The 25,597-nt window shown below is 48.9% G+C and overlaps 7 protein-coding genes across 7 annotated transcripts; 6 read left to right on the forward strand and 1 right to left on the reverse strand.

Moving 5' to 3' along the window:
• Positions 1–1,351: 1,351 nt before the first annotated feature.
• On the forward strand, positions 1,352–2,577 carry FOBCDRAFT_124869 (triose-phosphate transporter family-domain-containing protein; the record flags this gene model as incomplete). The annotated part of the gene is made up of 3 exons (XM_031194478.2): positions 1,352–1,588; positions 1,656–2,054; positions 2,104–2,577. The coding sequence occupies 3 exons, from the start codon at positions 1,352–1,354 to the stop codon at positions 2,575–2,577; spliced, it is 1,110 nt and encodes a 369-aa protein (XP_031029216.1).
• A 448-nt stretch (positions 2,578–3,025) lies between these two features.
• Positions 3,026–5,357, reverse strand: FOBCDRAFT_256157 (uncharacterized protein). Its single transcript, XM_031194476.3, has 3 exons — positions 5,198–5,357; positions 3,779–5,147; positions 3,026–3,728 (listed from the first exon to the last, which is right to left on the reverse strand). Exons 1-3 carry the CDS (start codon positions 5,225–5,227, stop codon positions 3,226–3,228), a joined length of 1,902 nt encoding a protein of 633 aa, XP_031029214.2. The 5' UTR covers positions 5,228–5,357; the 3' UTR covers positions 3,026–3,225.
• A 1,494-nt stretch (positions 5,358–6,851) lies between these two features.
• Positions 6,852–12,197, forward strand: FOBCDRAFT_284558 (uncharacterized protein; the record flags this gene model as incomplete). Its single annotated transcript, XM_031194479.2, has 2 exons — positions 6,852–11,761; positions 11,813–12,197. The coding sequence occupies 2 exons, from the start codon at positions 6,852–6,854 to the stop codon at positions 12,195–12,197; spliced, it is 5,295 nt and encodes a 1,764-aa protein (XP_031029217.2).
• A 4,568-nt stretch (positions 12,198–16,765) lies between these two features.
• On the forward strand, positions 16,766–19,147 carry FOBCDRAFT_153089 (alkaline-phosphatase-like protein). Its single transcript, XM_031194482.3, has 2 exons — positions 16,766–18,705; positions 18,810–19,147. The coding sequence occupies exons 1-2, from the start codon at positions 17,159–17,161 to the stop codon at positions 18,919–18,921; spliced, it is 1,659 nt and encodes a 552-aa protein (XP_031029220.2). The 5' UTR covers positions 16,766–17,158; the 3' UTR covers positions 18,922–19,147.
• Positions 19,148–19,759: 612 nt separating this feature from the next.
• On the forward strand, positions 19,760–21,029 carry FOBCDRAFT_8278 (mediator of RNA polymerase II transcription complex subunit 8-domain-containing protein). The gene is made up of 2 exons (XM_031194483.3): positions 19,760–20,037; positions 20,094–21,029. The coding sequence occupies exons 1-2, from the start codon at positions 19,907–19,909 to the stop codon at positions 20,743–20,745; spliced, it is 783 nt and encodes a 260-aa protein (XP_031029221.1). The 5' UTR covers positions 19,760–19,906; the 3' UTR covers positions 20,746–21,029.
• A 523-nt stretch (positions 21,030–21,552) lies between these two features.
• FOBCDRAFT_284562 (uncharacterized protein) lies at positions 21,553–22,596 on the forward strand (the record flags this gene model as incomplete). The annotated part of the gene is made up of 1 exon (XM_031194484.2): positions 21,553–22,596. One exon carries the CDS (start codon positions 21,553–21,555, stop codon positions 22,594–22,596), a length of 1,044 nt encoding a protein of 347 aa, XP_031029222.2.
• Positions 22,597–23,216: 620 nt separating this feature from the next.
• On the forward strand, positions 23,217–24,483 carry FOBCDRAFT_213156 (Mss4-like protein). The gene is made up of 4 exons (XM_031194485.3): positions 23,217–23,751; positions 23,808–23,840; positions 23,897–23,942; positions 23,998–24,483. Exons 1-4 carry the CDS (start codon positions 23,576–23,578, stop codon positions 24,265–24,267), a joined length of 525 nt encoding a protein of 174 aa, XP_031029223.2. The 5' UTR covers positions 23,217–23,575; the 3' UTR covers positions 24,268–24,483.
• The last annotated feature ends 1,114 nt before the right edge of the window (positions 24,484–25,597 follow it).

Below are 25,597 nucleotides of genomic sequence, written 5' to 3' on the forward strand. Positions count from 1 at the left end.
CAACACGAGATGCTGTGATTGGTCTGAGATGCTGTATTCCTGGTTCGCAATGAGATGCCCCCGCCCCCTTTTCTGATTAGAGTAGAGTACCATTGCGTTAGGTTCTTCTAAACCCCTGGACTATACATGGACAGGAGCGCGTTCCAAAGGCGGTAATAAAAACGATTTATCGAAAGTCCTTTCCTGCATTAGGTCATTGGAGGGAGTAGTCCCGAGTCTTCATTCAAGCATCCTTGTAAGCTTGTTTGCTGAATGAATTGAGTTTGCGTTGGTTGGTGAAGAGGGATAAGATGAGATTGATCTCTAACGGTTGTACAGTGGAGAGGCTCCTAACCTCTATCCATGACAGGTAAAGAGAGTATGTGCTCTAGGTGAGGTCTGGTGCGGAACTCTATCAATCACTGCCTATGTAATAGCGATCGCCTTAATTTCCCGGCGTAGGATTCAAGAATCCAATCCATTTGGAACAAAAGCCTACCCAAGCATGGCTAATCAAGGCTGGTTACTGCGAGTAGGTTCCGCCAATGCTGACAGTTGTTCGCTAAATCTTGACACAGACGCCACAAGGTACTTGACTTCAGTGTACCTCAAATCACACTCCAGTGGCTTTTCCTCCAAACTCCGCACCCCGATCCAATAGCTTCCTTTTTGTAAGCCACTTGCAAGGCCCCGCCGACTACTGCCTTTGGCAACCACCCCCGCTATCAATCACTGAAGACTCCGAACCTCCCCGTAGATATTGATTTGGGGGGTACAGATCACACAAGTACAGTAAGCCTGAGATCCTTTTTTGGGCTTGTCTCCCTACAAACCTTCCTCCCTTTTTCTGCCTCCCAACTTTTTTTCTTCTTCCCCGTCCGTCACTTTAAACTCTCTCTTATCCCTCCTTTTCGAGCCCCTCGAAAAAAACACAACTCTTCACAACTTTCTCTTCTTTTTGTGTGTGCGTGTTGTGCAAGATCATTTTCTTACCTGGGATCAGTACTTGATTTTTGCCTGTCTCGTCTTGTCTCCATACTCATCTCCCTGTCTGGGTCCAATCGCTCGCTTTATTCCATCATATTACGCGCCTCCGCCCCCTTCTACCTTGGCTTGGCCCCTGTATTTTCTTCGCTTCCATCTATCTCCGTGTTACGTTTCCACTTAACAACTACCTACAACTACATCAAAGACTCGGCTGCACCTTGGTCTGCATTTGCATTTTGTCGGTAATCGACTGCGCTTGTGGATTTCATAGTCGGTTCATCGTTATTGATTGAGTCGACTCCGGGTTATGCTAGAGACCCCACGATAACGTTAACGTCAACGGTACCTGATCGCATCCCCACGAATCTCCGGCGCATCCATCACCATGTCTTCCCGTCCCAATAACGAGGAGCCTGTTCCTCTCCTCTCCGCCGAGGAGAGAGAGCGTGATATCAAGGGCGAGCTCGATATCGAGAGCGACGCTGGCCGAGCCGAGCCTCCCAAGAACAATAACCTTGAGCACGAGTACTCTATCCCCAGTACCGTCAAGTTCGCATGGCTCGGAACCTACTTTTTCTTCTCTCTGCTCCTCACTCTTTACAACAAGCTTGTTCTGGGAATGGTAAGTTGCCGACTTCAACTACTTGTAGCATTCTGATAGTGTAAATACTAACATGCGCTTCCAATAGTTCCACTTCCCGTGGCTCTTGACTTTCCTCCACGCCTCGTTCGCCAGTGTCGGCACCTATGTCATGATGCAAATGGGTTACTTTAAACTTTCACGATTGGGGCGTCGCGAGAACCTCGCCCTCGTTGCTTTCAGTGCTCTCTTCACTGCCAACATCGCCGTTTCCAACTTGTCTCTTGCTATGGTCTCCGTTCCCTTCTACCAGACCATGCGCATGCTCTGCCCGATCTTCACCATCCTTATCTACCGCACTTACTACGGCCGAACCTACAGCACCATGACATACCTTTCTCTCCTGCCTCTTATCATCGGTGCTGCCATGACCACCCTGGGTGAGATGAGCTTCACCGATGCCGGTTTCCTTCTCACCATTCTTGGTGTCGTGCTCGCCGCTCTCAAGGTAAACCCTGTCCTGACATGGCTTAAACTCATTATTAACCATTTCATAGACTGTCGTCACCAACCGATTCATGACTGGCTCTCTCGCTCTCCCCCCGATCGAGTTCCTCCTCCGCATGTCTCCTCTTGCTGCTCTTCAGGCTCTGGCTTGCGCTACTGCTACCGGTGAAGTCAGCGGCTTCCACAAGCTTATCACCTCTGGAGACGTTTCTCTTCCTCCCGCTTTCGCCTCGCTCTTCGGAAACGGTTTCCTCGCCCTTCTGCTCAACATCTCGTCTTTTAACACCAACAAGCTTGCTGGTGCTCTGACTATGACCGTCTGTGGTAACCTCAAGCAGTGCTTGACTGTTGCTCTCGGCATCTTCCTCTTCGACGTGACCATCGACCTGCTTAACGGTGCTGGTATGGCCGTCACGATGCTTGGTGCTGCCATCTACAGCAAGGCCGAACTCGACAACAAGAACCGCAAGAGCCAACAGGCTGCTGCCGCCGCCTACAAGCCCGTCGAGCAGCAGTCCCGGTAAACTTGGTGCGCTATTGAGATCGGATATTCTCACTTTTAATACATGACCTTTTTATAGACGATCGGGCGAGTGAAGACTGGCAAAGGCGAACTGCTTCTTTTTCGGCGTCTTTTTCTTCGCTTCTTGGGATCTCTGCTGGGTGTGTAGCATGGATCGACATCTGGTAAAATTCTATTTGTACTTGATATCCGGCGGCTCCCCGCGGACTCGCCCACCACGAAGCAGGATCGGGGGGGAGATTGGAGACTGAGGGATGTTATTACTATCATGATCATGGGCTATGGGTTTTTTCGAAAATGTGCAGGCCCGGAAACTATGTGGCCTTTTCTATACAACTTTGGTTGTTTCTTCGATTTTCTTGAATAGGGTTTGCATTTCCAGAGTAAGAATAGATACTCTACATTAATGCCTGCGTTTCTGTGTCTGCATTCGACATGTGTATTATACCTGATGGTAAAAACGAAAATCTTTTATTCCTGAAGAACTCCTGAGCTAGATAGACAAAGGCCGCGAAGCTAATTGGATTGATGTCCATTCTAACAAAACACCGACCAGGTAAACATTTTTATGAGGAAAAGACAATCTTGGAATAACTGCCGCCCATTAACGCCATGCTATGCGAAATATGAGAAATAGGATGTGTCGACCTCAGACATCCTCGTGCGAATCATGTACAAAAGAGGCATCAGGAAGAGTCTTCTCTTGAAGAGCTAAGATGCTCTGCTGAACATCGTCGAACGAGGCGTTAGATTGCAGGCCCAATGTCTGCGCTAGTATTTCGAGGTCACTTGGTGGCAAGGCAACATGGCCTTGTCCCGATACACCATCACCAAGAGCAGGCACAATAATGGTAGGATCAATGCCAGTACCCTTGGCCTTGCTGAGCATGCCGAAACGGATGGCTACTTCGGTAACGGTAACCATGATACTAACGATAATCAGGACAATGATGATCCAAGTGATGTAGCTCATCTTTGCGTCGGCAACGGAGTCGGACAATATCTCAGCTAGATCGAGGAAGACACGGCATCGCTCGTTGAGAACCTTGATGCGCGGGTCGATCTCAAGGTACTCGCGGATGGCGGCATAGAGAGGATGTAAAGTTGGTTCAGAGTCCCAGAAGAAGTTGGGAACATCGAGGATATTGGAAGCTGGGAAATAGTTAGACTAAAGCACCGTAAAGAGGGCCGAATAGACTCACAGAGATTGATATCGACCCGGCTCTTGAAGAGTTGGCCCAACATACGCACAATTTCAGTACGGGTCATGTTAAGCTCTCCTGTTAGAGCCAGTGTCTTGGGTACATGCTGAGCACTTATCATAGTCTCACTCATGCGTTCTTCAAAGAAACACAGCCGTGTACTTTGTGCAATAGCATGGCTGATGGTGAGTTTTATCATGTGGTCAGATCGCGGGAGCAGAGTGATCATGTCGTTAAAGATGCGAGGACGCTTGATATCAGCGCTGTACTCGAAGTGGAACTCCTCAGTCTCATAGTCCTCCTGGTCCAAGGGTCGAGTGAGAAGACTAGTAGCGCCATTCTCCGCAGCGTCGGCATCGGCAAAAGTTAAGTCGGCAAGGATATCCTTCTCTTGGTGCTCGGTAAAGTTCCAGAATACAACGACACCGTAGGAGTAGACAAACATTTCGGCAAAGTTCTTTGCGTCGGGCGCAAGTCGGTTCATGGATGAGACGTCGTCGTCGTGGCGGAAGGGGTTGCTGCGCTCAGGAGTTGATGGGCGATCAGTAAAATGAGAAGGCATTTCATGGCCACGCTCAGGACTAGGGTTTTCGTATGCATCATCCTCGAAGTATCCCTCATGGTGGTCCCGTTGCTCACTACGTTCGATTTCCAGGTCTAGTACCGTCTTTCCAGTTCCAGGAGTCTTGAGAATAGGTCGGCTTCGTACTCGATAACCATCAGTACCGTTGAGTAGTGGCAAGGCGTAGATGACGTATAGACAGTCGTCGTAAATTTTTGTTTTAGCCTCATGTTTCTTGCGCAGGAACTCCGCGGTCGGTTTGATCTTGTAGGCTTGCGCAGTACAGTAGGCTGTCAGTCTGCTAACCTTATCTGTTCTTTGCATCTTGGACAACCTCTCAGCAAAGCTCTTGCCGCGGATTCCACCCCGTTTCTTGAGGACATCCAGCTCTTCATCTTTCAGAGGTCGATTCTCATCGTCGTGTACGCGGCGCGCGAGCACCGACTCGCTCTCGATTTCCTCGTCGACGTCATCGTCGTTATCGCCTGTTTCCGGAAGAAGGACCAGCTTCTCGCTTATCTTTGTCGTTCTCGAGGGCATTGGCTGGCCGGTACGAGACTGAGCATTAGGTAGACCGCCTGAAGAGACTCGGCGACTTAGGGCACCGCCTGCGGGACCTGGGTGTCGCCCTGGGGGAACTGGTGCTGGAGGACCACGTGGCTGGCCTGAAGGGATTTGAGAGTTGTACTGAAGAACATTGTCGACGGTCATGAACCGCATTGGCGCCTGAGATCCACCGGCGCCTGCACCAGTATTCTGTCGTTGAAGAACTCTTCTTTGAGGTGGTCTCTGTCTCGCGTCCGTAACCTGAATGGTATTAGCAGTATTCGCAGACGCGCAGAGTTGATGATAAGTACCAGGACTGATGGACGTTGCTTTGACGCCATTGCGGCTCCTAAGGGATCAACACCCTTATGCAAATGGATAGTATAAAACCGGCGATCTTTATAGATACAGATCAATTGAGACGAATTATCGCGGTTGACGGTATAGAGAAGTTTAAAAGTCAAAGCTCGGTTGACAAGGGTTGAAGCTTCAAAGATTCAAATGATTCTGATCCGATGGGGTTCGCAGCTCGGGCCAATTGCTTTGGGACTGGCTCTGCGCTGATGACCTCATATAACCCCACTAAACCACAACGTATCAAAAAGCTTCCAAGTTGTCGTGGCTCACCACTGATGATGCGAGGCGCGCAAGCATGTGCTATTGGATGTTTGCTCAATTTTGGCTTTTCTATTATTGAGGCAGTTTTGTATCAATAGAGCCATTGACACCGACAGGACAGAGTCATCATGTTCCCAGCCTGTTTTGGTTGTACAGACGGTATACTCGTTTTCTGTCTTGTGTGATGTGTTACCCGTGAGGTCGCAACCCGTCTCTGATCTACAGTGACATTGTCTACCTGTATATTTTTCATGGTATGTTAAGCTTATCGCGTCGGGATTGAGGCGCATCTCATTCTTACAAATCCTGGTAGGTTGTTAAGAAACAAGTATCAGTTGAGAAAGATTTATATGGCGATTTATGGCTCTAGGGTAGCATAGTGACCAACCTATGTGGAACCAGCATCCTTGCTTGAGCAAGGATCTCCAACACTCAACAAGTCGACTAATTGTGGACTGATGATGCTTTGACCTGGTTAGACTGCCAATCTGGCAATAAACTTCGTTGGATACATGCTGAGCATCCACAATATGGAGTTTTGCGTGTTTTGATTGACGACCTGGAGAGCTGTGACACTAGATCTGCAAGGGGAGTTAGAGTCTACTTGATACAGACCAGTAAATAAACAACACAACCTCGATCTTCTCTTATGATATTTACTCATACTTATAGACAGTAACTGAAAGATCACACGTAGTGAAGAACACTTCACAATGCATAACAGTTGCTTCTGAACCGCATAAAAACTGGCCATGTTGAACAAATGAGAGACTTTACAAGGATGAACCAGACAGACATAAAAGTGGATGATGAGCCGCATGTCACCAATCGGGACTAGGCATAGAGGCCGTTGCTGGGCGGTTGCCCGTTGTTTTGTTTACTCCGGCAAATCCAACGCCCCGCCATCGGCTGCCTTGACACTCACTCGCTCGCTATAGCATCCCATAGGTCCTAGAGTTCATTTTCTTGGGCATAAACTCGTCTTATTGTCTCGTCACAAGAACAAAGTGACGGCATTTGCGCTGCTTGTATTGGCACTAGCATCTTATTCTTTGATCCTGCAACACCTCGACTCTGGTGTTTGTTTATCTTCGCTTTTACACTTTTATCTCGTGCACATAATTTGTTCAGCTTGTCTTGGATCTTGAAGGATTCCAAGCGCTACGCTTTGCTACAGCATTCCTCTGACGAGACGAAGCCGAGCAACGCTCGAAACAATGCGTTAACGTCACAGACGGAAAATCGATTTACTACGTTCCTGAGCAGAGACTCCAAAGACAAATCAAGAAAAGACAAGACAAGAGTTTGCGGGCTTGCCCAGCGACTCCCTTCTTAAAGACTTGAACAATGTCGTCCCGTACTCATTACTTCCAAACTCAACACCATTCTCCAAGCCAAGCGCAATCGCAATCGCAACCACAATCTCATCAACATCTGCGACCTCTCCGCCAGTCGCATACAATCGACTTCGCTTCCAACTCCAACATCTCGCCCTCTCTCCTCAATCGCTTCCCCTCGACAACGTCATCCTCCGCTTCATCAGGCTACTCCCACGCCTCAGACCACAGTCTCAATAGTCAATATACGTCCGCCTCTAGTTCAGCTGGTTACGGAGCTACAGTGCATGGCCACAAGCGAGCACAGAGCGATGTCAGGGCAAGGGCAAAGACCTTTGAAGCTGGGGAAAATATGACCTCAAAGAAAGCTCCCGAAAATATCTATAGTTCAGCTCGGCATTCTCTTCGCCCACTCCCACAGGCTCCAGCATCCACGCCTCCTTCAACGCCTCCCCATGCAATCCCTCGCCATGATCGCGGCAAGAGCGTCGATATTGGCAAGCTGTCAATGGCGCATATTGATGGCCACTCGTCGCCAACCAAAACCTCAACTTCACCGATCAAGACGTCGCCAGTAAAAACGTCATCACCTTCTCGCCCGCTACCGATGCGACCAAATTCTATGCTGCTCACTCGATCCGACTCGTTTCTGCCACCAGAAGCCACCCAAGCTCCTTCATCACCCCACCATGTGCATAGTACACACATAGCTCGGGATGAGTTGGAAGGGCTGGGCAAGTCTTCTACAAGTCAATTAAGGACGCTTTCGCGTCTTGTATCGTCTGACTCACCTGAAGACTTTACCATCACCTCACCGGCGCAAGAAGTTGTCGGCTTGCGCGGTCGACGAAGATTGCAACGAGCCGATAGAAGTAATGGCGGCCAAAGCCAGAAGTCCACTGGCTACAGTTGGGAAGGGCGCAACTGGATGGACAAACAACGCCAGTTCCTTCAAGCCTACGAATACCTTTGCCATATCGGTGAAGCCAAGGAATGGATTGAGGATGTCATCCATAAATCTATACCTCCTATTGTTGAGCTTGAGGAGGCGCTCCGTGATGGTGTCACGCTCGCTGAAGTGGTCGAAGCTCTGAACCCAGATCGACGTTACCGAATCTTCCAACACCCCAGGCTCCAATATCGACACTCCGACAATATTGCTATATTCTTCCGATACCTTGACGAAGTTGAGCTGCCCGACCTGTTTCGCTTCGAGCTGATTGATCTATACGAGAAAAAGAACATTCCCAAGGTCATTTACTGTATTCATGCCCTGAGTTGGCTTCTATTCCGCAAGGGCATAGTCGATTTCAGGATAGGCAACCTCGTAGGTCAGCTTGAATTCGAGCATCATGAACTGGAAGCTATGCAGAAGGGTCTCGATAAACTCGGCGTTACAATGCCTAGTTTCGGAAATATGAGTGCCGACTTTGGTGTTCCTGAGCCCGAGCCTGAACCAGAAGAGACTGAGGAGGAAAGGATCGAAAAGGAGCTGAGAGAGAACGAAGAGTCCATCGTTGATATGCAGGCGCAAATCCGAGGTGCTCTCCTTCGCGTTAAGCTTGGCGAGACAATGCAGACTCTTTGGGATGAGGAGGAGTGGTTGATAGATCTCCAATCTCGCATTCGAGGAGACTTTACACGACAAATCATGGACTATCGACTGCAGATGAAGCGCTTTGCTATCCAACTGCAGAGCTCAGCACGCGGATTCTTGGCACGAAGAAGGTTGGATCGACGCGACCAGATCTTGGAAGCGCTCGAGCCCGATATTTTGGAGTTGCAAACCATGATCAGGGCCAACAAGGCTCGAAACCAGGTACGAAACGTGACTGCTCAGCTTGCGAAATGTAGAGGGCCCATCAGGGAGATCCAAGCAATCTCCAGGGGCTTTTTGGCCCGCAAGAGCCATGTTGCGCAATACCAAGAGACTAAGGAATCTTCTGGTATTGTCGAGAAGCTGCAAGCAGCAGCCCGTGGAGCTTTGCTACGAGGCAAAGTCGACCAGGATCTTGAAGAGTTGGAGGCGGAATCCCCAGCGATTGTTGACCTGCAGGCAGCGGCCAGGGCATTGCTGACTAGAACTCAGGTCAACCGCGAGCAGCAGCATCTACGCTCCTTTGGACCCCAATGGAAGAAGCTCCAGGCCTTTGCCCGTGGATTCCGCGCTCGTCAGGACGACATGGCTCTAAAATCTGAGCTCAACAAGCATAGTCCCGCGATTGAGCAGCTCCAGGCTCTTGCTCGCGGACTCTGTGTTCGCCAGAATGACCAGGCACTACGAACTGAACTCAGCCAACACGCTCCAGCTGTGGAACGACTTCAAGCTTTTGCCCGTGGACTCCGCGCTCGCCAAGACGACAAGACATTAAGAGCTGAGCTTAACAAGCACACGACTGGTGTTGAGCAGCTTCAAGCTTTTGCTCGCGCCGCTGCTGTGAGGAGAGATGTTGCTGATACTCTCGATGCTCTTAAGGAGAACGAACCTGCAGTTATCGGCCTCCAAGGTCTTATTAGGGCCATGCTTGAACGCCAAAGAGTTGCAGCCATCCTCGAACAGCTCGAGGAGCAAGAACCTCAGGTCACAGCCCTCCAGGGCAACATCCGGGGATTCTTGTACCGCCAGCAGCACCAGGCGTTCCTCGAGGAGCTTGAATCTCATACCCCTAAGATCATTGACCTCCAAAGCATCTTACGTGCCATGATGGAGCGCGCTAGAGTTGAGGATATCATGGCCGAATTGGAGCAAGAGGAGGAATGTATCGTTGCCTTCCAGACCGCAGCCCGAGGTTTTATCGTAAGGGCTCGATTTGAGGAGAAGAAGCGCTTCTACAACGAGAACATGCAAAAGGTCATCAAGATCCAGAGTTTTGTCCGTGCCAAGGTTCAAGGCGAGGCTTACAAGAGCTTGACCACTGGAAAGAACCCTCCAGTCAACGCCGTCAAGAACTTTGTCCATCTTCTTAACGACAGTGACTTCGACTTCAACGAAGAAATCGAGTTTGAGCGTATCCGCAAGACAGTCGTTCAACAAGTTCGACAGAATGAGATGCTGGAGAACTACATCGATCAACTTGATATCAAGATTGCCCTCTTGGTCAAGAACAAGATTACACTCGACGAAGTCGTGAGGCATCAACACAACTATGGAGGCAACTCAATGCACTTCATCGCCAACAGCTCCATGTCTTCTGCCAACCAGTTTGATCTTAAAGCACTCAACAAGAGCTCGCGCAAGAAGCTCGAATCCTACCAGCAACTCTTCTTCAATTTGCAAACCCAGCCACAGTACCTCGCTCGCCTGTTCAAGCGCATTCGTGAACAAGGAACAGCTGAGAAGGAGTGCAAACGCATCGAGTTATTGATGATGAGCCTCTTCGGTTACGCCCAGAAGCGGCGAGAGGAGTACTATCTGCTCAAGTTGATTGCTCGATCAATTCGCGAGGAGATTGTCAGTGCGCGAGATGTTCAGGACTTCATCCGCGGCAACTTCTTCTGGTCTAAGCTTCTCAACAACTACACTCGCTCACCAAGAGATCGCAAGTACCTTCGAGATCTTCTTGGTCCTCTGATTAGAGACAACATCGTTGAAGACCCTGCTCTAGATCTTGAGAGTGATCCCATGCAAATTTACCGATCAGCCATCAACAATACTGAGCTGGCCACTGGACGACCTGACCAAAGGCCGCTTGATGTTCCTCGAGAAGTTGCTATTCGCGACCCCGAGACTCGCCGCCTCTTCATCGACCACTTGCGTGACCTTCGAGAGATCTGCGACCAATTCTTCCTCGCCCTTGAGGACTTCCTGCACAAGATGCCTTATGGCCTTCGATTTGTCTGCAACCAGATTTTCGAGAATCTACGACAGCAATTCAAGCGGGAACCCCCAGAGAACCTTCTGCAAGTTGTCTCCAGCTGGCTTTGGCGATTCTACTTGCAACCAGCAGTTGTTGCCCCTGAAAACGTTGGTGTCATTGAGAAAGCACTGAGCCCTCTGCAAAAGCGAAACCTCAGCGAGGTCGCCAAGGTCATCAGCCAAATCGCTTCTGGTCGACCATTCGGTGGTGAGAACGTGTACCTGCAACCCCTGAACGCTTTTGTTGCAGAGTCTGTTGAGCGCCTGCACCAAATCACCAGCGACCTGATTGCAGTGCCCGATGCCGAGAGAACATTTGATATTGATGAGTTCAACGACCTTTACGCCAAGAACAAGCCAACATTATACATCAAGATGACAGACGTCTTCTCCATTCACAACCTGGTGGCCGCTGAGCTTCAGACAATGTGTCCCGGCCGTGACGACGTCCTGCGGGAAATCATGCACGATCTCGGCAGTGCTAAGAACAACGAGAACGAGATGAACGCTGCAGGCTCTTCAGATATCCACATGTTCTTGACACCCAAGCTCCACGATGTCGACGACCCTGAGGCTGATGTCAAGGCACTCTTTATGGAGACCAAGCGATGCGTGCTGTATATTATTCGTGTGCAGACTGGCGCCAATCTCCTGGACATTCTCGTCAAGCCCATTTCCCCAGAGGATGACCACAAGTGGCGTATGCTCCTCCGTGATGAGTTCTCTGTTGGCAGCAACACTCGTGGAGCCTACTCTGATGCCAACATGATCGACGTAACACGTATGACATACCAAGAGCTCAAGCGCACAGCTTTAGAGAATATCATGCGACTCGAGAAGCTGGGACGTATCACCAAGCACAACTACTACCAGGATGTTCTCAACGCCATTGCGCTTGATATTCGCACAAAGAGCCGCAGAAGGGTTCAGCGACAGCGAGAGTTGGAAGGTGTGCGCATGACATTAAGCAACTTGCACGAGAAGGCCAAGTATCTCGAGCAGCAGCGCAAGAGTTACGACGACTACATCGAGTCAGCCATGGCGACCCTGCAGAACAAGAAGGGGTAAGTATCTTCTGTAACGTTACTGTGATACAATGACTAACATTTTAATAGCCGCAAGAAGTTCTTGCTACCCTTCACCAAGCAATACAACCACCAGCGTGAACTGGAACGTAGCGGCCGTGTACCCAAGTTCGGCAGTTACAAGTACAGCGCGCGTGCTCTCTCCGAGAAGGGTGTGCTGGTGTCATGGAGTGGCATCAACGACTTTGAGAAGATCAACATGACCATCTCATGTGACGAAGTAGGTGTCTTCAGCCTTGAAGGTTCGCGAGGACACATCCAGATCCCCGGAGCCAGTGCTCTGGTGCCCATTGAGGACCTCTTGCAGGCTCAGTTCGAGGCGCATCAGTTCATGACTCTGTTCGAGGGCAGTCTCAAACTCAATGTTAATCTGCTGCTGCATCTCCTCTACAAGAAGTTCTACAGAACTCAGTAAGAGGCAGGGCTGTAATCTATACTTCTACCGGCTGGCCCCTGGAGGGACGGTCCGAATCCACTTTATAGGAGGCGATATATGCCATACGATACCTATGTTTCAAGGAAGAAGGGGGAAAAGACTGGACGAGCATTGCAACTGGCGTGATGGGAAAGGGTGTTTGTGCGACAGACAAAGTAATGGTGTTTTTCAGGCTGATTTGTATGGGAGGAGCGTTAGCGCACAGGGTGCATCACTACAATGACGGTAAAATATGGCAACTCATGACGGATTTTAGGGCATTGGAGTGAAGTCGGAAAGGGGATTGCTTTTTTTGTATTCATCCTTCTTATTGTGGCTTCATGGTTGACTGAGCTGAGCGAGCGAGCAAGCAAGCAGGCGAGCTCGATGTGACGGAAGGGTTGAATTGTTAGGATATCAGTTTGATTGGCATAATGCATGAAATGTCATTGAAGTTCATGTTTTATATCCTTTAGGTATTGTAATAACCGCAAACAGTAAATAACGAACTGCATATTCAACGCATCATTGTTCGCTTCATATCCTTGTGATTCTAGAGTTGTCAGCACACAACAAGAGAGTTGTCTTCTCGAGGGAAGAGGTTGTCGGTCATCGGCTGTCGGAGAGGCTAAGCCATGATTGGCCAGTTAACAGTAGTTTCATGGAAACTTGCGCATGAGGAGATAGAGCCGGCCAGGACAACTTTTTGGTGGAGAACAGAGCAAGCTAACAGGGTTCTCCTTGAGTCGAGGCCAACAAGAAAGAGAGGCAATCTTGATAGGCACGTCTCCGGGAGTTTGGCTTGCTGGAACTAGGCAGCAGATAAACTTACTAGGGGATAGATGAATGGATCAACGAGGACGAGGATTCGGTGTATTCAGCATCGTATCAGGGTCCAGATGCGTAGCCAGCAGGCTAAGCACAAGAAGGGAAAGGAATGTGCATAGACCATCAATTTGAGAATGGCTGGCAAATAGTGGTCGCGTGAGGTTTGTTCGGTGGTTAGTTCTTTACCGAGAACTCAGAAGTAATCTCGAGCCAGGGTTGTCTGTGAGCGGTAAGAAACGGCTTGCTTGGTTGGCGGCCGGTTAGTCAAAACGACAGAAAGATAAGGATGGCTTCGGTCAAGCTTTTGGGACGAATACATGGGACAAGTGCTACGGTGCATTACTACCAGTCATGGTATTTGGTCAACATCACCCTCTTGGCACAAGGAGCCAATTGAACGTTCATGTTTTCAACCTCTTCGGATAGCAGTCGAGAGCCAGGCGCAATCAAGGAGACGAGGCAAGGAACTGAGTTGTCTCGGTCTGGGCTGGAATCTGCTTATAAGCATATCCTGCTGGTTCCCGTTCTAGACGGAGGTGACCTGGACTCGATACGACCGTGGGGTAGTTTCTCAGGCAGTTTGTTTCAATGACTCAACAATCAATGGATCTGGACAAAATGTGACCAAAAAAATTCCCAGTTCGCACGTGTGGCAGTTAGTGAGTTGTTCTTGTGCTGTGCAACACGACGTTTCGTTTCTCGGCTCTTCGTGGTGGGTTGATAAGATGTGTCCAGCCGATTTGCGGCTCGTGAAGTGATCAACAGCTTCAGCCAAATCCTTCATTTCAGACCCTGACAGTTCGAAATAGCCGGAACAAAGGGATTCCTGCAAGCAATGCCCGAACTTTGTAGAAAAGATGAAACAGATCGAGCCGGGAGACGCGGCGGGTCAATTGAAGGATTTCCAGGACAGGAGATGGTCCGATATTTCAATGTCGACATCGGGAGTTGGAAAGAGGTGATTGTCTCCATACTCGGCAACTCAAGACCAATTCCAGTCAATTGACTTTGGGAAGATCAAAGGCTGCAGGCGCTTAGTCCGTGAAGGCCGAATTGCTAGGAAAGTGGTCGACGGCCCCAGGATTGCACCATCGCAAGCTGACAAGGCGTTATGGCACTAAGGGAAATGCGCTTGGTGTGTCCCAAGTAATGCCTTTGCCGGTGTTGGGCGTATATTCCCATAGCCTCACAACAACACATGGATTGACAACGAAAACCGGCGCTTCAATACTCGATTGTCTAATATTTACTGATTGCTCTGCTTCGTTGTCTCATTTCCTGACCTTGGTCTCATCTCTAGCCGAACGTGTGGTCAGACGGACACCATCGACGGTGGGAGGGAGGAGAAGAATACGAAATGCGTGCGTGTCAGAACGAGCGAGGGCGGACATTTCGGATGCGTACAGACGCAGGACGTGGCGGGCGGTGGAATGGCGAGCTGATGAATGCAACAGGAGGGGATTGTCGTCTTGTGGATCGCGTGAGGGTTGTGAGAATTACCTATACAGTGACTTCACACGGTGGGGAGAGGGGTCAGTTCGCGGGGCTGTACAGTACCGTGTAGGATATCCATGCACCGTATAGACAATTCTTGGAGGTTGAATTTTTCGAGACCTTGGAGGGGAAAGGAAGTGCAGATAAAGGATGCAGGGACCGACTTATGGCGTAAGAGAGCCAGTGCGTCGTTCAGACCCGAGGACGGTGGCGCTTGAACAACCTTTACACCCACTAAAATCGAGGCCGATTCCTGAAAAGATGGTGGGACGAAGCGCATCCTTATCACTGAGGCTTGCATGCTGCATCGTCGGATTTGCACGAAACGGGGGACGATAGTAGACAAGGCTTCGACAGGCGCATGTGGGGAAGATGAAGGCGACCAGTACGACGGACGGCATGTGCGTGCGTTGAGACTGATGTATCAACACCACGACGATGTTATAAGTTGAACGCCAAGATGTGGGCAACGGAGATCGTGGTTCATGTGATGAATCGAAGCACAGTCATTGTTATGCTTGTTGATAGACATCGCTTCTGTTTCACGGATGAGGGTAGCACTATGCATGCCTATGACTGATAACCATCATGGAATATCATGTTGTAAAGATCTTGTCCTTGCGACTGCAAGAGCCTGCAGGAGGCTGTTGGTGAGCGTTACATATTGGTGACTTGTCAACCTGGAGCTATTGAGGACGTTGTAATGTATGATGCATGACGATGATGCTTCTCGATCATGATGGGATGGATGGAGCAGAAGTGGCTTCGCGGCTGGCGGATGATGAAGCAGAGAGTCTAAGGTAAAGGTGAGAGCCCGGGCTGGGGTAAATCTACACTAGAGTTCCAGCTGTCAATCTCTATGGGTTCTGGGCTTGGCCAGGGAAGGACTGGACAAGAATTTGATGAGCCAATCGTGGTTGGCTGATGGCCGAATCGAGTAGTCGCTTGGAACCCCTGCGCTGCCAAGACTATTCCCTTGTATTTGCATAAAGTAAAACAGACAGATCCAATGGAATCTTCATTTTGGCTGGCGATGATCAAATGACAACAGACAACTCAACAGGTATTACACGACATGAATTAATAGACAAGTATCAAGTTTGTGTGAGTGTTAATTTACACATTCGAAACAGGGTTTGAAGACCTGATGTGCAACGTTTCTACCCGTATCTTGCGTTCTCAGTCTCACAAACGTGGGATATGCACCATCTGTGTAGTGGCATTGGCCGAAGAATCTTCGTAGACGGTTATCTACATACCGCCGCCGTATCTCAGAAGCGTAACTGGAATCAAGAAGACAAAACAAGGGTAGTTAAATAAGTGAGCATGTGATATGACACTCATTTCCCATATCTTCCTAAACACCATCATTTTGTAAATGGTGGTGTATTAGCCAGACATTACATTTAATTGTGTCTACGGAGAAACACAATGATACCAAGCGACAGGGTTGTAATTTCGTAAGACTGATGGCGATAACCAAAAAAGGTTATCTGAGAACGAACAATGCATACGTGTTGATCACGATCCTCGTGACTCAATTTGTGTTCGTGGTAAAACTCTTGGTCCAAGACGTCGGGTTCGAGGTTGGCCTCAAGAATAAGGTGGACTTTCGGATAATTGCATGTGCTACAGCACCCATGTTCTGGAAGAAATCCGCACACGCCCCCCTAGACTCATCTTACAGATCCTCTTTCTGCATGATGGGAACTCGGACACGGTTTATTGGAATAACCCCTGGCTATTGCTGCTGCTGCTACCGTAGGAGACACACCCCTAAAGCTAAGCTACTGTGGGCCCAAAGCCAAAAAGCCCACCGCTATGAGCCGCCTCCACATCAAAAGAACTTAGACACACCCCAGCTCATTTTTAACATTACTGTTCTCTCTTCTTTCTGGCTGATTGCTTTGCCTCTCAAAAGTCAAAAGATTGGCAAGATGAGACGAGACAAGACATTGATCCCACTCCTTTTCGATTGCAAAACTTGTGGCGTCAATCACCTCACCGGTTGCTATTCCTCTTTTGGCCTCTTGTCATCGGGATATTCACATTAGTTATCTTCTTATTTCCCACCAAATACTCGCTCGCCCACGGGCATTATTCACCCTCGTGCAGATCTACTTATTTCCCCCATTCCTCCACTCTGACCCCTGTGAGATGATAAATGCATACGCCGTGTCTGTGTGCCAAGGTGTTGCCTTGCCTCTCCGTACCGTACCATCCGCTCATCGCCCACCTCCTCTAGGCTCTCACTCATTCATCTGAATCATAGCCCTAACAGGGATATCACGAGACTACTCCCTTGATAAACGAATCTAGTACCTCTCCGCATTTACCTACTCACGAGGCTTCGGGTTACAGCTGGCTAGAAGCATTAAGTCGACTTCCATGACAAACCCTAGTTAAACTCCACCCGTCGACCTACATCCTGCATATGTTTGTATCTATTTAACCACTCATCCGCACTCACCTTTTTACCTTTCGACACTTCCTCACTAAACCCTCCTCTTTCAATACTTCCTTTCTTCAAGCACACGTCTCTAGATACCCATTTCCAGTGTTTGAAAGCATCAAGCTATCTCAGGAGATTCACATCAAGACCTCGTATTCTACCATCCTCTAAATTGAGCCAAGTAACAATGGCTCCCGATCTCAACTCCCTCCCTCCCTCTAATGGAGAGAGCATGGCTGCTCCTCAGCTCTCTTCAGAGTCGGAGACACCCAACATCCTCTTTATCATGGCCGATCAACTGGCTGCTCCTCAACTCAAGATGTACAACCCCAACTCTCAGATCAAGACACCAAACCTCGACCGTCTTGCTTCAACTGCTGTCCAGTTCGACTCTGCTTACTGCCCCTCACCACTCTGCGCTCCCTCGCGCATGAGTTTGATCAGTGGCCAACTACCTATGAAGATTGGTGCTTACGACAACGCTGCCCAGATTGGCTCTGATGTGCCAACTTATGCCCACTACCTCCGTTCCAAGGGTTACCACACTGCTCTTGCTGGAAAGATGCACTTCATCGGTGACCAACTTCACGGTTACGAACAGCGACTTACCAGTGATATCTACCCCGGTGACTTTGGTTGGGCTGTGAACTGGGATGAGCCTGACACCCGCCTTGAGTGGTACCACAACGCCAGCTCCATTCTCCAAGCTGGTCCCTGTGGCCGAAGCAACCAGCTCGACTACGATGAGGAGGTCATGTTCAAGAGCACTCAATACCTTTGGGATCACGTTCGAGAGGGACCTAAGAAGCGACCTTTCGCACTGACTGTTTCGCTTACTCACCCACACGACCCTTACACTATCACCAAGAAGTACTGGAACCTGTATGAGGATGTCGACATCGCCCTACCTGAGGTGAAGATGAACAAGGAAGACCTTGATGCCCACAGCCAACGCCTTCTGAAGGTCTGCGACCTTTGGGACCAGGACTTTTCAGAGGAGCAGATCAAGCGCGCCAAGCGAGCTTACTACGGCTCAGTGAGCTATGTTGACGACTGCATCGGTCGCCTTCTTGAGACACTCGAGGATGCGGGTCTGGCCGAGAACACCATTGTCATCTTCAGCGGCGACCACGGCGACATGCTGGGTGAGCGTGGACTCTGGTACAAGATGAGCTACTTCGAGTCATCTGTTCGAGTTCCCATGTTGATCAACTACCCCAAGCGATTCACTCCCCACCGCGTCACTCAAAACGTTTCAACTCTCGATCTTCTACCAACGATCTGCGACTTGGTTGGCACTAAGCCATCACCCTACTTGCCAATGGATGGAATCAGCATGCTACCGCATCTCGAAGGCCGCGAAGGCCACGACACTGTTATCGCAGAGTACACTGGTGAAGGTACTGTTCGCCCTATGATGATGATCCGACGAGGCGATTGGAAGTACATCACCTGCCCAGCTGATGAGCCTCAGCTTTACAACCTTGCACGCGACCCTAAGGAATTGGACAACCTCGCCCGTTTCAGAAAGATTGCACCACAAACACCCGAGCAGGAGGAAGCCAGGGAAGTCTTCCACAAGTTCGAGGCCGAGGCCCATGCTCGCTGGGACTTTGATGAAATCACCGAGAAGGTTCTTCTATCTCAACGCACACGACGAGTTGTGTGGGACGCTCTCAAGGAGGGTGAGTTCACTAGCTGGGACTTCAACCCCGATGATGATGGCAGGAAGAAGTAAGTGGATAATCCAAACCCTCCCCACAAGTGATTGATGCGCCGGAAAGCCACGAAATCACATCATCGCATAGTTTAAGACGTGCTAACGCCATACGCCGCAGGTACATCCGCTCCACCATCCCTCTTGATGATCTGGAACGCCGAGCTCGTTATCCATTTGTCGATGCCAATGGATACGAGAGCAAGGCTGTATCCCATGTTCGCAACAGCTAAATTTCACACCCCAAAATCTTATGAGCTATGACCGAGGTATCTTTTTGATTCGGCGTTTTTCACTTTAGCGGTTATTCTTGATGTTATTACAGCATGGAAGATGTTGAATTTATGAACACTTTTTCGCATCAAGCATAGCCAGCTATGATTTCTTGTATTTAAATTGATGAAAAGCCATAAATTGATTGAATGAAACTCTAATGAGCTTAAGAACTTTTGGTGTACCTTTCGGCCTACCAGTCAATCTAATTCTGTAGCTTAGAAACTTTCAGCAACGTCGAGCTGATATCAAGCTAGTAGCTGTTTATGACGATTATCAATCAGTATCATTTCGTATTATCAGATTACTATGAGCTGCGAGAAACATCCAGCCAATAACTTGGTTGTCCAAATCATTCACAATTCCAATAATATCACAAATGTCATCCTCCGAAACAGCGGAGTGTCGGTTTCCGGGCCCGATGCGGCCGATCGCCCTATAAGATCGACGTCGCTACGGCGGCATCCACGGAGCTTGTCATGTAAGCGCAGATTGTGTGATTTTGGCGCTGATGTCGCAAAATGGCCCATGACGTTGATGAAATTATCAGAATCTGGGGTGAGTGGAGAGATCTCCGCTTGTTTCAGGGTCTAGGTGTTCTATTAAAAAGTTCCGTACGGAGTAGGGTGGTGATATAAGGGGAGGCTTTTGTGCCTGAACTGCCAGGCTTGATATTTGAGCTGAGCTTTGGGTAAGCTCCGCTACACCGAGCTCGGTGTGCGGTGACGGACGCGCTTTGTTCTGGAAGCTTTGAAATGCCCCGCGTCAAACCCGAATTTCTTTTACCAACATCCAATACTTTAATTACCAAGCATCAAGCATACTTCCTTTGGAGTAGCATTGGCTATCGTCATCGTGTATTTTGCAGCATCATTCGTCAGCTGCAGACCATTTGCAACCAGCAGAAACGACAATCAACATCCTACCACTTCCGGCGGAGGCATCATGGCCACTCTTAATCTGGATGACGATGAGCTCAAAGCTCTTGAACAGACACTGAGCAAGGTAGCTCAGCTGTCCAGCAGTGTGCAGAGCTTCAGGCAGGATCTACTGAAGAGCAATCCTCTGCCACCTCCGTATGCCTCTACACCGCAGTGCGCCACGTTAGACAGCAGCTAATACATCCCACTAGAAAATCAATTCAAGCTTCAGCCAAAATTCTTCAAAAGAATCTCAAGTCGCTTCTAGAGAGCACGAACGAAAATGCAGACCTCTTCAATCGCATGGCCATCCGTCCATCGACGAATTACCCTGGCCGAACCCAAGAAAACGTACTTCTCCAACTCCTGCGCAAGAAACTCGAGCCCGACGTCGAAGAATTCGTCAGTCAGGGTCTCGAAACAGCACGACTCGCTACACCCGAGGGTCTGGAATCTCTAGAACAAATCTGGCGCGAATTGCGAAGTTGGCTCTCGGATCGGGTAATTCACTTCATATCGACCGAAAACAGCGATCCCTATACGGCGGAAGAACGTGCAAATGGAGTTAAAAACGTACGCACTGGTCTACGAAGGCCTATAGATGACGATGAAGAAGAAGAGGACGAGGAGGAAGGCGACGAAGAGGAAGATGATGAGGAGCCAGAGAAACCAGAGATCCCGGAAGTCAAGGTGCGAGGAGCGGAACCAGAGACATTGCTTTGGTTTGCGGCACGGGGAGACTTTGAAGTGCCGCGCAACGTTGAGTATGAGCGCAAAGTGGATGTCTACAAGGGACTTCAAGGTATCAACATACCACCCAGTGACCAACAGCAACAACCTCAGCAAGGGTTTGTTCCTTCATGAGCAAGTGATCTGATGGTCAAACTCAGAGGCGTTGTGGCATTCTGCCATCAGGTTGGCAAACTATTTTAGCTCGAAGGCGTTTTGAAGGATTGCGAGTGAGTGGTTTTGTGTTGATATACCCAGTTTAGTAGTGAGATAAGCTGACGGCTGTTTAGGTCTGATGCGTTAGGATAGCAGTATCTAGTCGGCGATCACAGACGGCTTTCGATACCTAATATCGCTTCGACTGTACAGTTTGAAAGCAGTGCATTATACAGTCTTATTACGAAACTTCTCCACAATACTCTATACGAATATCTCGGCACTTTGCTTCATGATCAGACTGAGAACAAGACATCTCAGCTCGAGTTGGAGACATTGAAAACCAATTGGTATTCTAAGCTGACCTCATTCCAATTCTCATCCTCAATTCTATGTAGATATTAGCTTCAAGCTAGAGCTTCATCGCGCCAAGCCCAGGTTGTCCAGTAAGCTGACCTGAAGTCGGCTGTGGCCGATTCGCGCCTGCATCTGCATCAATCATTCGTCGCCATGCTCAGCCATGTCGTCACTCAAACGTCCTCAGCGTCAAAGCTACCCATTCCCCGCGTTTTTGACAGCACATGGCTTGAGCTCACGAGACTGTGGCATTGAGAAAAATATCGGGACAATTGATAACCTTATCTGAGCGTCGTGCTTTCTGGCACTGCGGAATATTGGAGACATGATGGGCTACTTATACATCTGCGAGGAGAAGCTGGACTGAACATCATCTCCTCATCATCATTCCCTGAGCTGCCATCTTCACGCAATTCACGCTCCGTGATGATGGCTTCTTATCAATTATGTTGCCACGGCGCTGGCATGCCTCCTGATACATATACCCATATCTCAGAAGCGTCTCAACCGCATATGGAAATCGTGCCGATCAATGAAGCCATACCACGCTCGATGCCACGCTTCGCGACCGAAAAAGCTGACAACAAACTCACCTTCCTATCATTGCCTCTCGAAATTCGACTTCATATTTACCACTGGCTTCACCTCATGTGTCCAGTTCGCCACGCACAGCTTGCACCATGGTATCCAACTCCAGTGCATTGCCAATACATTCTTCAGACAGTCGATATAGACACTTCATCTAAAGAGGATAAAGCGAATCGTGACGAGCAAAACGACCTGGGGCTGTTATCGCCATACCGTCCCCTCTCGGGTCTTCCAACGAGTCTCCTTCGCACGAACCGCCAGATTTACAGCGAAGCACGTCTTTTACCATTCACACAAAACGAGTTTGTCTTTGTAAACTGGTTCGCATCAGGCCTCTGGGCCGCCCGTGCCTTCACTCGAGCTCTAGCTCCATGGCAGCGAGGTTCTCTCCGCTATGTTCGGTTGGAAGTACTTGCACGAGACGTAGTGGTCGGAGGTGCAGGTCGTGAGGAATGGCGCGCCTTGTGTACTGAATGGGCATCTGGAGTCAGAGGACTTCGGATGAAGATGGTTCTTGGAGCGAGTACATCGGTGGTGACGGGCCCCGCGTTCGGAGGCGGAGTGGGGCGTAGGGCCGAGGCGGCACGGCGATGGGTCGGCGAGGGACTTGCCCTGATGGAACGACTGGAGAGGGTTGAGATGGAGGTTGTGGCGAGAGAGATGAGCGATTTGGACAAGCTTGAGTGGTGTGAGACGCTGCAAGCAGAGTTGAGGGAGGCAGGGCTGGGAAGAATTGTAGTTGTTTGTACGGAAAAGGTACAGGAGAAGATGGAATGGATCAAGAGTGATGTTGGGTGGAGAAACCCGGAGACGGAAGTTGGAGCTGTCACGACGGCTTTGGCAGATAACATGATAGCGGAAAGGTCTACGAGAGCTCGTGCATAATTGTTTGCTTGGGCATGATGGTTCATGAGTTATGTCATGACGGAGTTCTTGCTGGCCAAGATTGGCTGTCTGCATTGGCATTGGTATAGCACTGTATCACGGAGTTCAAGTCTACGAAATTGAGCTAGGGACTACATAGTATTGGTAGCATTGGAGTTGGCACCTGTCTTTTGTACTATACTGAGAATGATATACCTACAAATGCCGTTTCTGCCCTCCAGTAACCTGTTGATACCCATCGTGTCATGTAAATGATATTACAAATACTCCGATGAATAGGACGACGTCACAAGAAACAACACTTTGGCTTGTACAATTGGAAATAGCCCAATCCAATTCCAAGTTTCAACATCTGACCGTTGACGACCGTTCCACAAAGCAAAGTGTAACGCCCAGAACAAAGGCTGCTTCCACACCGCATACAACAGCAAATCCGAGGCTATTCGAGGCATATCTAGGCTAAATGCCGAGGATATCCACGAATCAGATAAGAAAAAGTGACGATGAATAACAGTAATAATTACATATGATAAGCAAATGGCGCTGTAGTAAGCCCGGGACAATAATTAGGACGCCTTTCTACCCCATGTGACTTCGCGCGAGTCTCGCCAGACTGTGCCGCATGAGTCACGTACTGTTGTAGCACTGCAAACGCGGAGTCAAACTTTCTTTTATCTCTGAGCGATAACGGGGGGGAATTTGTTCGACTGTGTTCGTAATACTCCGTGTGTTTCTTCTTTATAAATGTTGTTTGAATCAAGTTGAATCCTTCAAGCCTCATTCTTTTGTTGAAGTTGGCATCCAATTGGCGATTACTGAACCCCGCCTCCACACGGCGCAGTATCGAAACCTCCACCTCGAGTTTCGTGTGTTGCGAAACGGCGTTTTGAACTGAGAATCGAAACTCTGCTTACGAATCTCGTCACCATTGAAACTCGTCGTCACACCGTCCAATTGAATCGTTCTTTCATTCGCAATCATGGAGGCCAGGTGTCAATGTGGTTCAGTGACCTTCAAGACTCCCCTCCCTCAGCCTCTGGCGCTCTACATTTGCCACTGCGATGCTTGTAGACGACAAACAGGTTCAGCGTTTGGCACTTCTGCCATCTTTCCTCGATTTGAGTTGCCTGACACGGATCTACTGAGCGTTTACAGGTAGGAAACAACTGTTTGGTGTTACGAGCTGGACTAACTGGCTTGGGGCATTATAGTCGACCTACAGCCTCAGGACATCAACTTTACTGGTAGGTGTTTTAGAAGCCTCATGTTTGTTTGACTGGGCGCTAATTGTTACAAACAGCTACTTCTGTCGCAAATGCGGAACTCGTCTCATTCACTCAACGCCTGTACGTAATCGCATCTTGGCTTACTACCTACTCATCTCATACTGACCGAATCTAGTCAAAAAACGTCATCTCCGTGAAAGGAGGATGTCTTGATGGCCTGGACTGGAAGCGAGCGATTCATATCTGGACCAAGACGGCCATGGTTCCTATTCCCGAAGGTTCTGAAACGCACTCTGAAGAGTCCGGCTATACGGACTATGGATCAACTCAGGAGGAGCTGGATCAGCCTGGTGATCTTGTTGGAAGCTCGGGTTGTAACATGCCTGTTAGTCAACGGGTCTCGAGCTCTGCTGGGGTGAATAGTGATGATAACATGAGTGGATGAGTATGATGGGATGAATTATGGCGTTGGTGAGTCTTGATGAGGCAGATTGTGGGTTTTTGGAGTTGAAACATGTCACCTGGTGAGAGCATTAGGATGTGATATCATGGGAATAGGCGCAATAAACGAGTAGCATATTCATAGTATGAAATGATGAGTTGTGTTTTGAGGAGTTTTCTTAGTCATGATAGCTATTCTAGGGGAGGCAAGAAAACTAAGAATCTCCATCACAAGTATAAAAAAAAACCTTGGTAAGTTTGGGATAGACTTTGGCAACTTTAGTATATACTTAGTAGGTCTTTAGACTAGTTATTTTGGCACCCTTATCATATGTCAGAAGTTGTCCTCCTCTCTGAGGCTATGTTGCGGTAAACAGCCAAGTGAATACGTATGTTGGTGATGGACCTGTGTTAGTGGGCTTATTATTGCTTAGGTATTGACAAGGTCATGGTAATTTACTTGGCCTGTTTAGAAGCCTAATGGCACAATCCCTTGTTAAAATTGTAACCGTATATTATTTGTAACGGCATTGCCTTTAACCTTTCCCCAATAATGACGTGCATCTATCATCATCCCTGTATATTATCGCTGTAAGTTTATTGAGCACCAACAAGTCAAAGAGTTTCTTTTAACAGCACTCAGCACGCATATCTTACAGTTCATACGCAGATTCCATAGACTCAGCCTTATTCTGTAAGTAAATTGATCAATTAATTAAAAGCCGTCAACTCGAAACTTGACGTCTATTAGCTTCCGGTAGTGTAATCAAACGAGGCCTCTTGAATGGCTCTTGGCACTTCGGCCGATACACTCAAAGTAGCGAGGTCGGGCCCCCTCCCGAAACCTCGGATGAACAAGGGGTGCTTCAGTTGCGTCTCGCTATTGATGGAGAATTCTAGGCATTTTTCGCTTTGTTTTTACCATGGTAATTCGCTCTCGAGAATGGCCTCTTTTTCATGAGGTATAAGACCACAGCGGGAGAGACCGTTTTGTGATACTTTGCTGTACCTGCATTTTGGCCGCCAAGATGGCCGCTCCGTTGACTCTCTTGTGATTACATTGCAGAAGCGCATTGTCTGTCGAGCGCTTACTAAAACTTCCTTGATATTATCGCAACATATCTCGTCTCGGTAACTATTGCCAAGTCCCGGCAAACGGTGGTGCCTTGATTAGCCCCCTTTAGTCCCATCTTGACAGGTAGTGCCAAGTCTTTTGATGAAGACTTTGATGTTGAGCTGAACTGTCGGGATATGGTCATCAAACCGCGAGTTTATATTCAATTTCGATAAAGTTATCAACTAGCAAGCTTACAATGCAGATCATGAACCTGGTC

Source organism: Fusarium oxysporum, chromosome I (assembly GCF_013085055.1).
Source record: "Fusarium oxysporum Fo47 chromosome I, complete sequence".
NCBI lineage: Eukaryota > Fungi > Ascomycota > Sordariomycetes > Hypocreales > Nectriaceae > Fusarium > Fusarium oxysporum.

Excerpts from the sequence above, each read along its gene's own strand:
- FOBCDRAFT_256157 (XM_031194476.3), bottom strand. The coding sequence starts at position 5,227 with ATGGCGTCAAAGCAACGTCCATCAGTCCTG. Across the intron at positions 5,148-5,197 it reads AGCAACGTCCATCAGTCCTG|GTTACGGACGCGAGACAGAG; the intron begins GTACTTATCATC and ends AATACCATTCAG. Across the intron at positions 3,729-3,778 it reads CCGGGTCGATATCAATCTCT|CTTCCAATATCCTCGATGTT; the intron begins GTGAGTCTATTC and ends ACTATTTCCCAG.
- FOBCDRAFT_153089 (XM_031194482.3), top strand. The coding sequence starts at position 17,159 with ATGGCTCCCGATCTCAACTCCCTCCCTCCCTCTAATGGAGAGAGCATG. Across the intron at positions 18,706-18,809 it reads GATGATGATGGCAGGAAGAA|GTACATCCGCTCCACCATCC; the intron begins GTAAGTGGATAA and ends CATACGCCGCAG.
- FOBCDRAFT_8278 (XM_031194483.3), top strand. The coding sequence starts at position 19,907 with ATGGCCACTCTTAATCTGGATGACGATGAGCTCAAAGCTCTTGAACAG. Across the intron at positions 20,038-20,093 it reads AGCAATCCTCTGCCACCTCC|AAAATCAATTCAAGCTTCAG; the intron begins GTATGCCTCTAC and ends ACATCCCACTAG.
- FOBCDRAFT_213156 (XM_031194485.3), top strand. The coding sequence starts at position 23,576 with ATGGAGGCCAGGTGTCAATGTGGTTCAGTGACCTTCAAGACTCCCCTC. Across the intron at positions 23,752-23,807 it reads GATCTACTGAGCGTTTACAG|TCGACCTACAGCCTCAGGAC; the intron begins GTAGGAAACAAC and ends GGGGCATTATAG. Across the intron at positions 23,943-23,997 it reads GTCTCATTCACTCAACGCCT|TCAAAAAACGTCATCTCCGT; the intron begins GTACGTAATCGC and ends GACCGAATCTAG.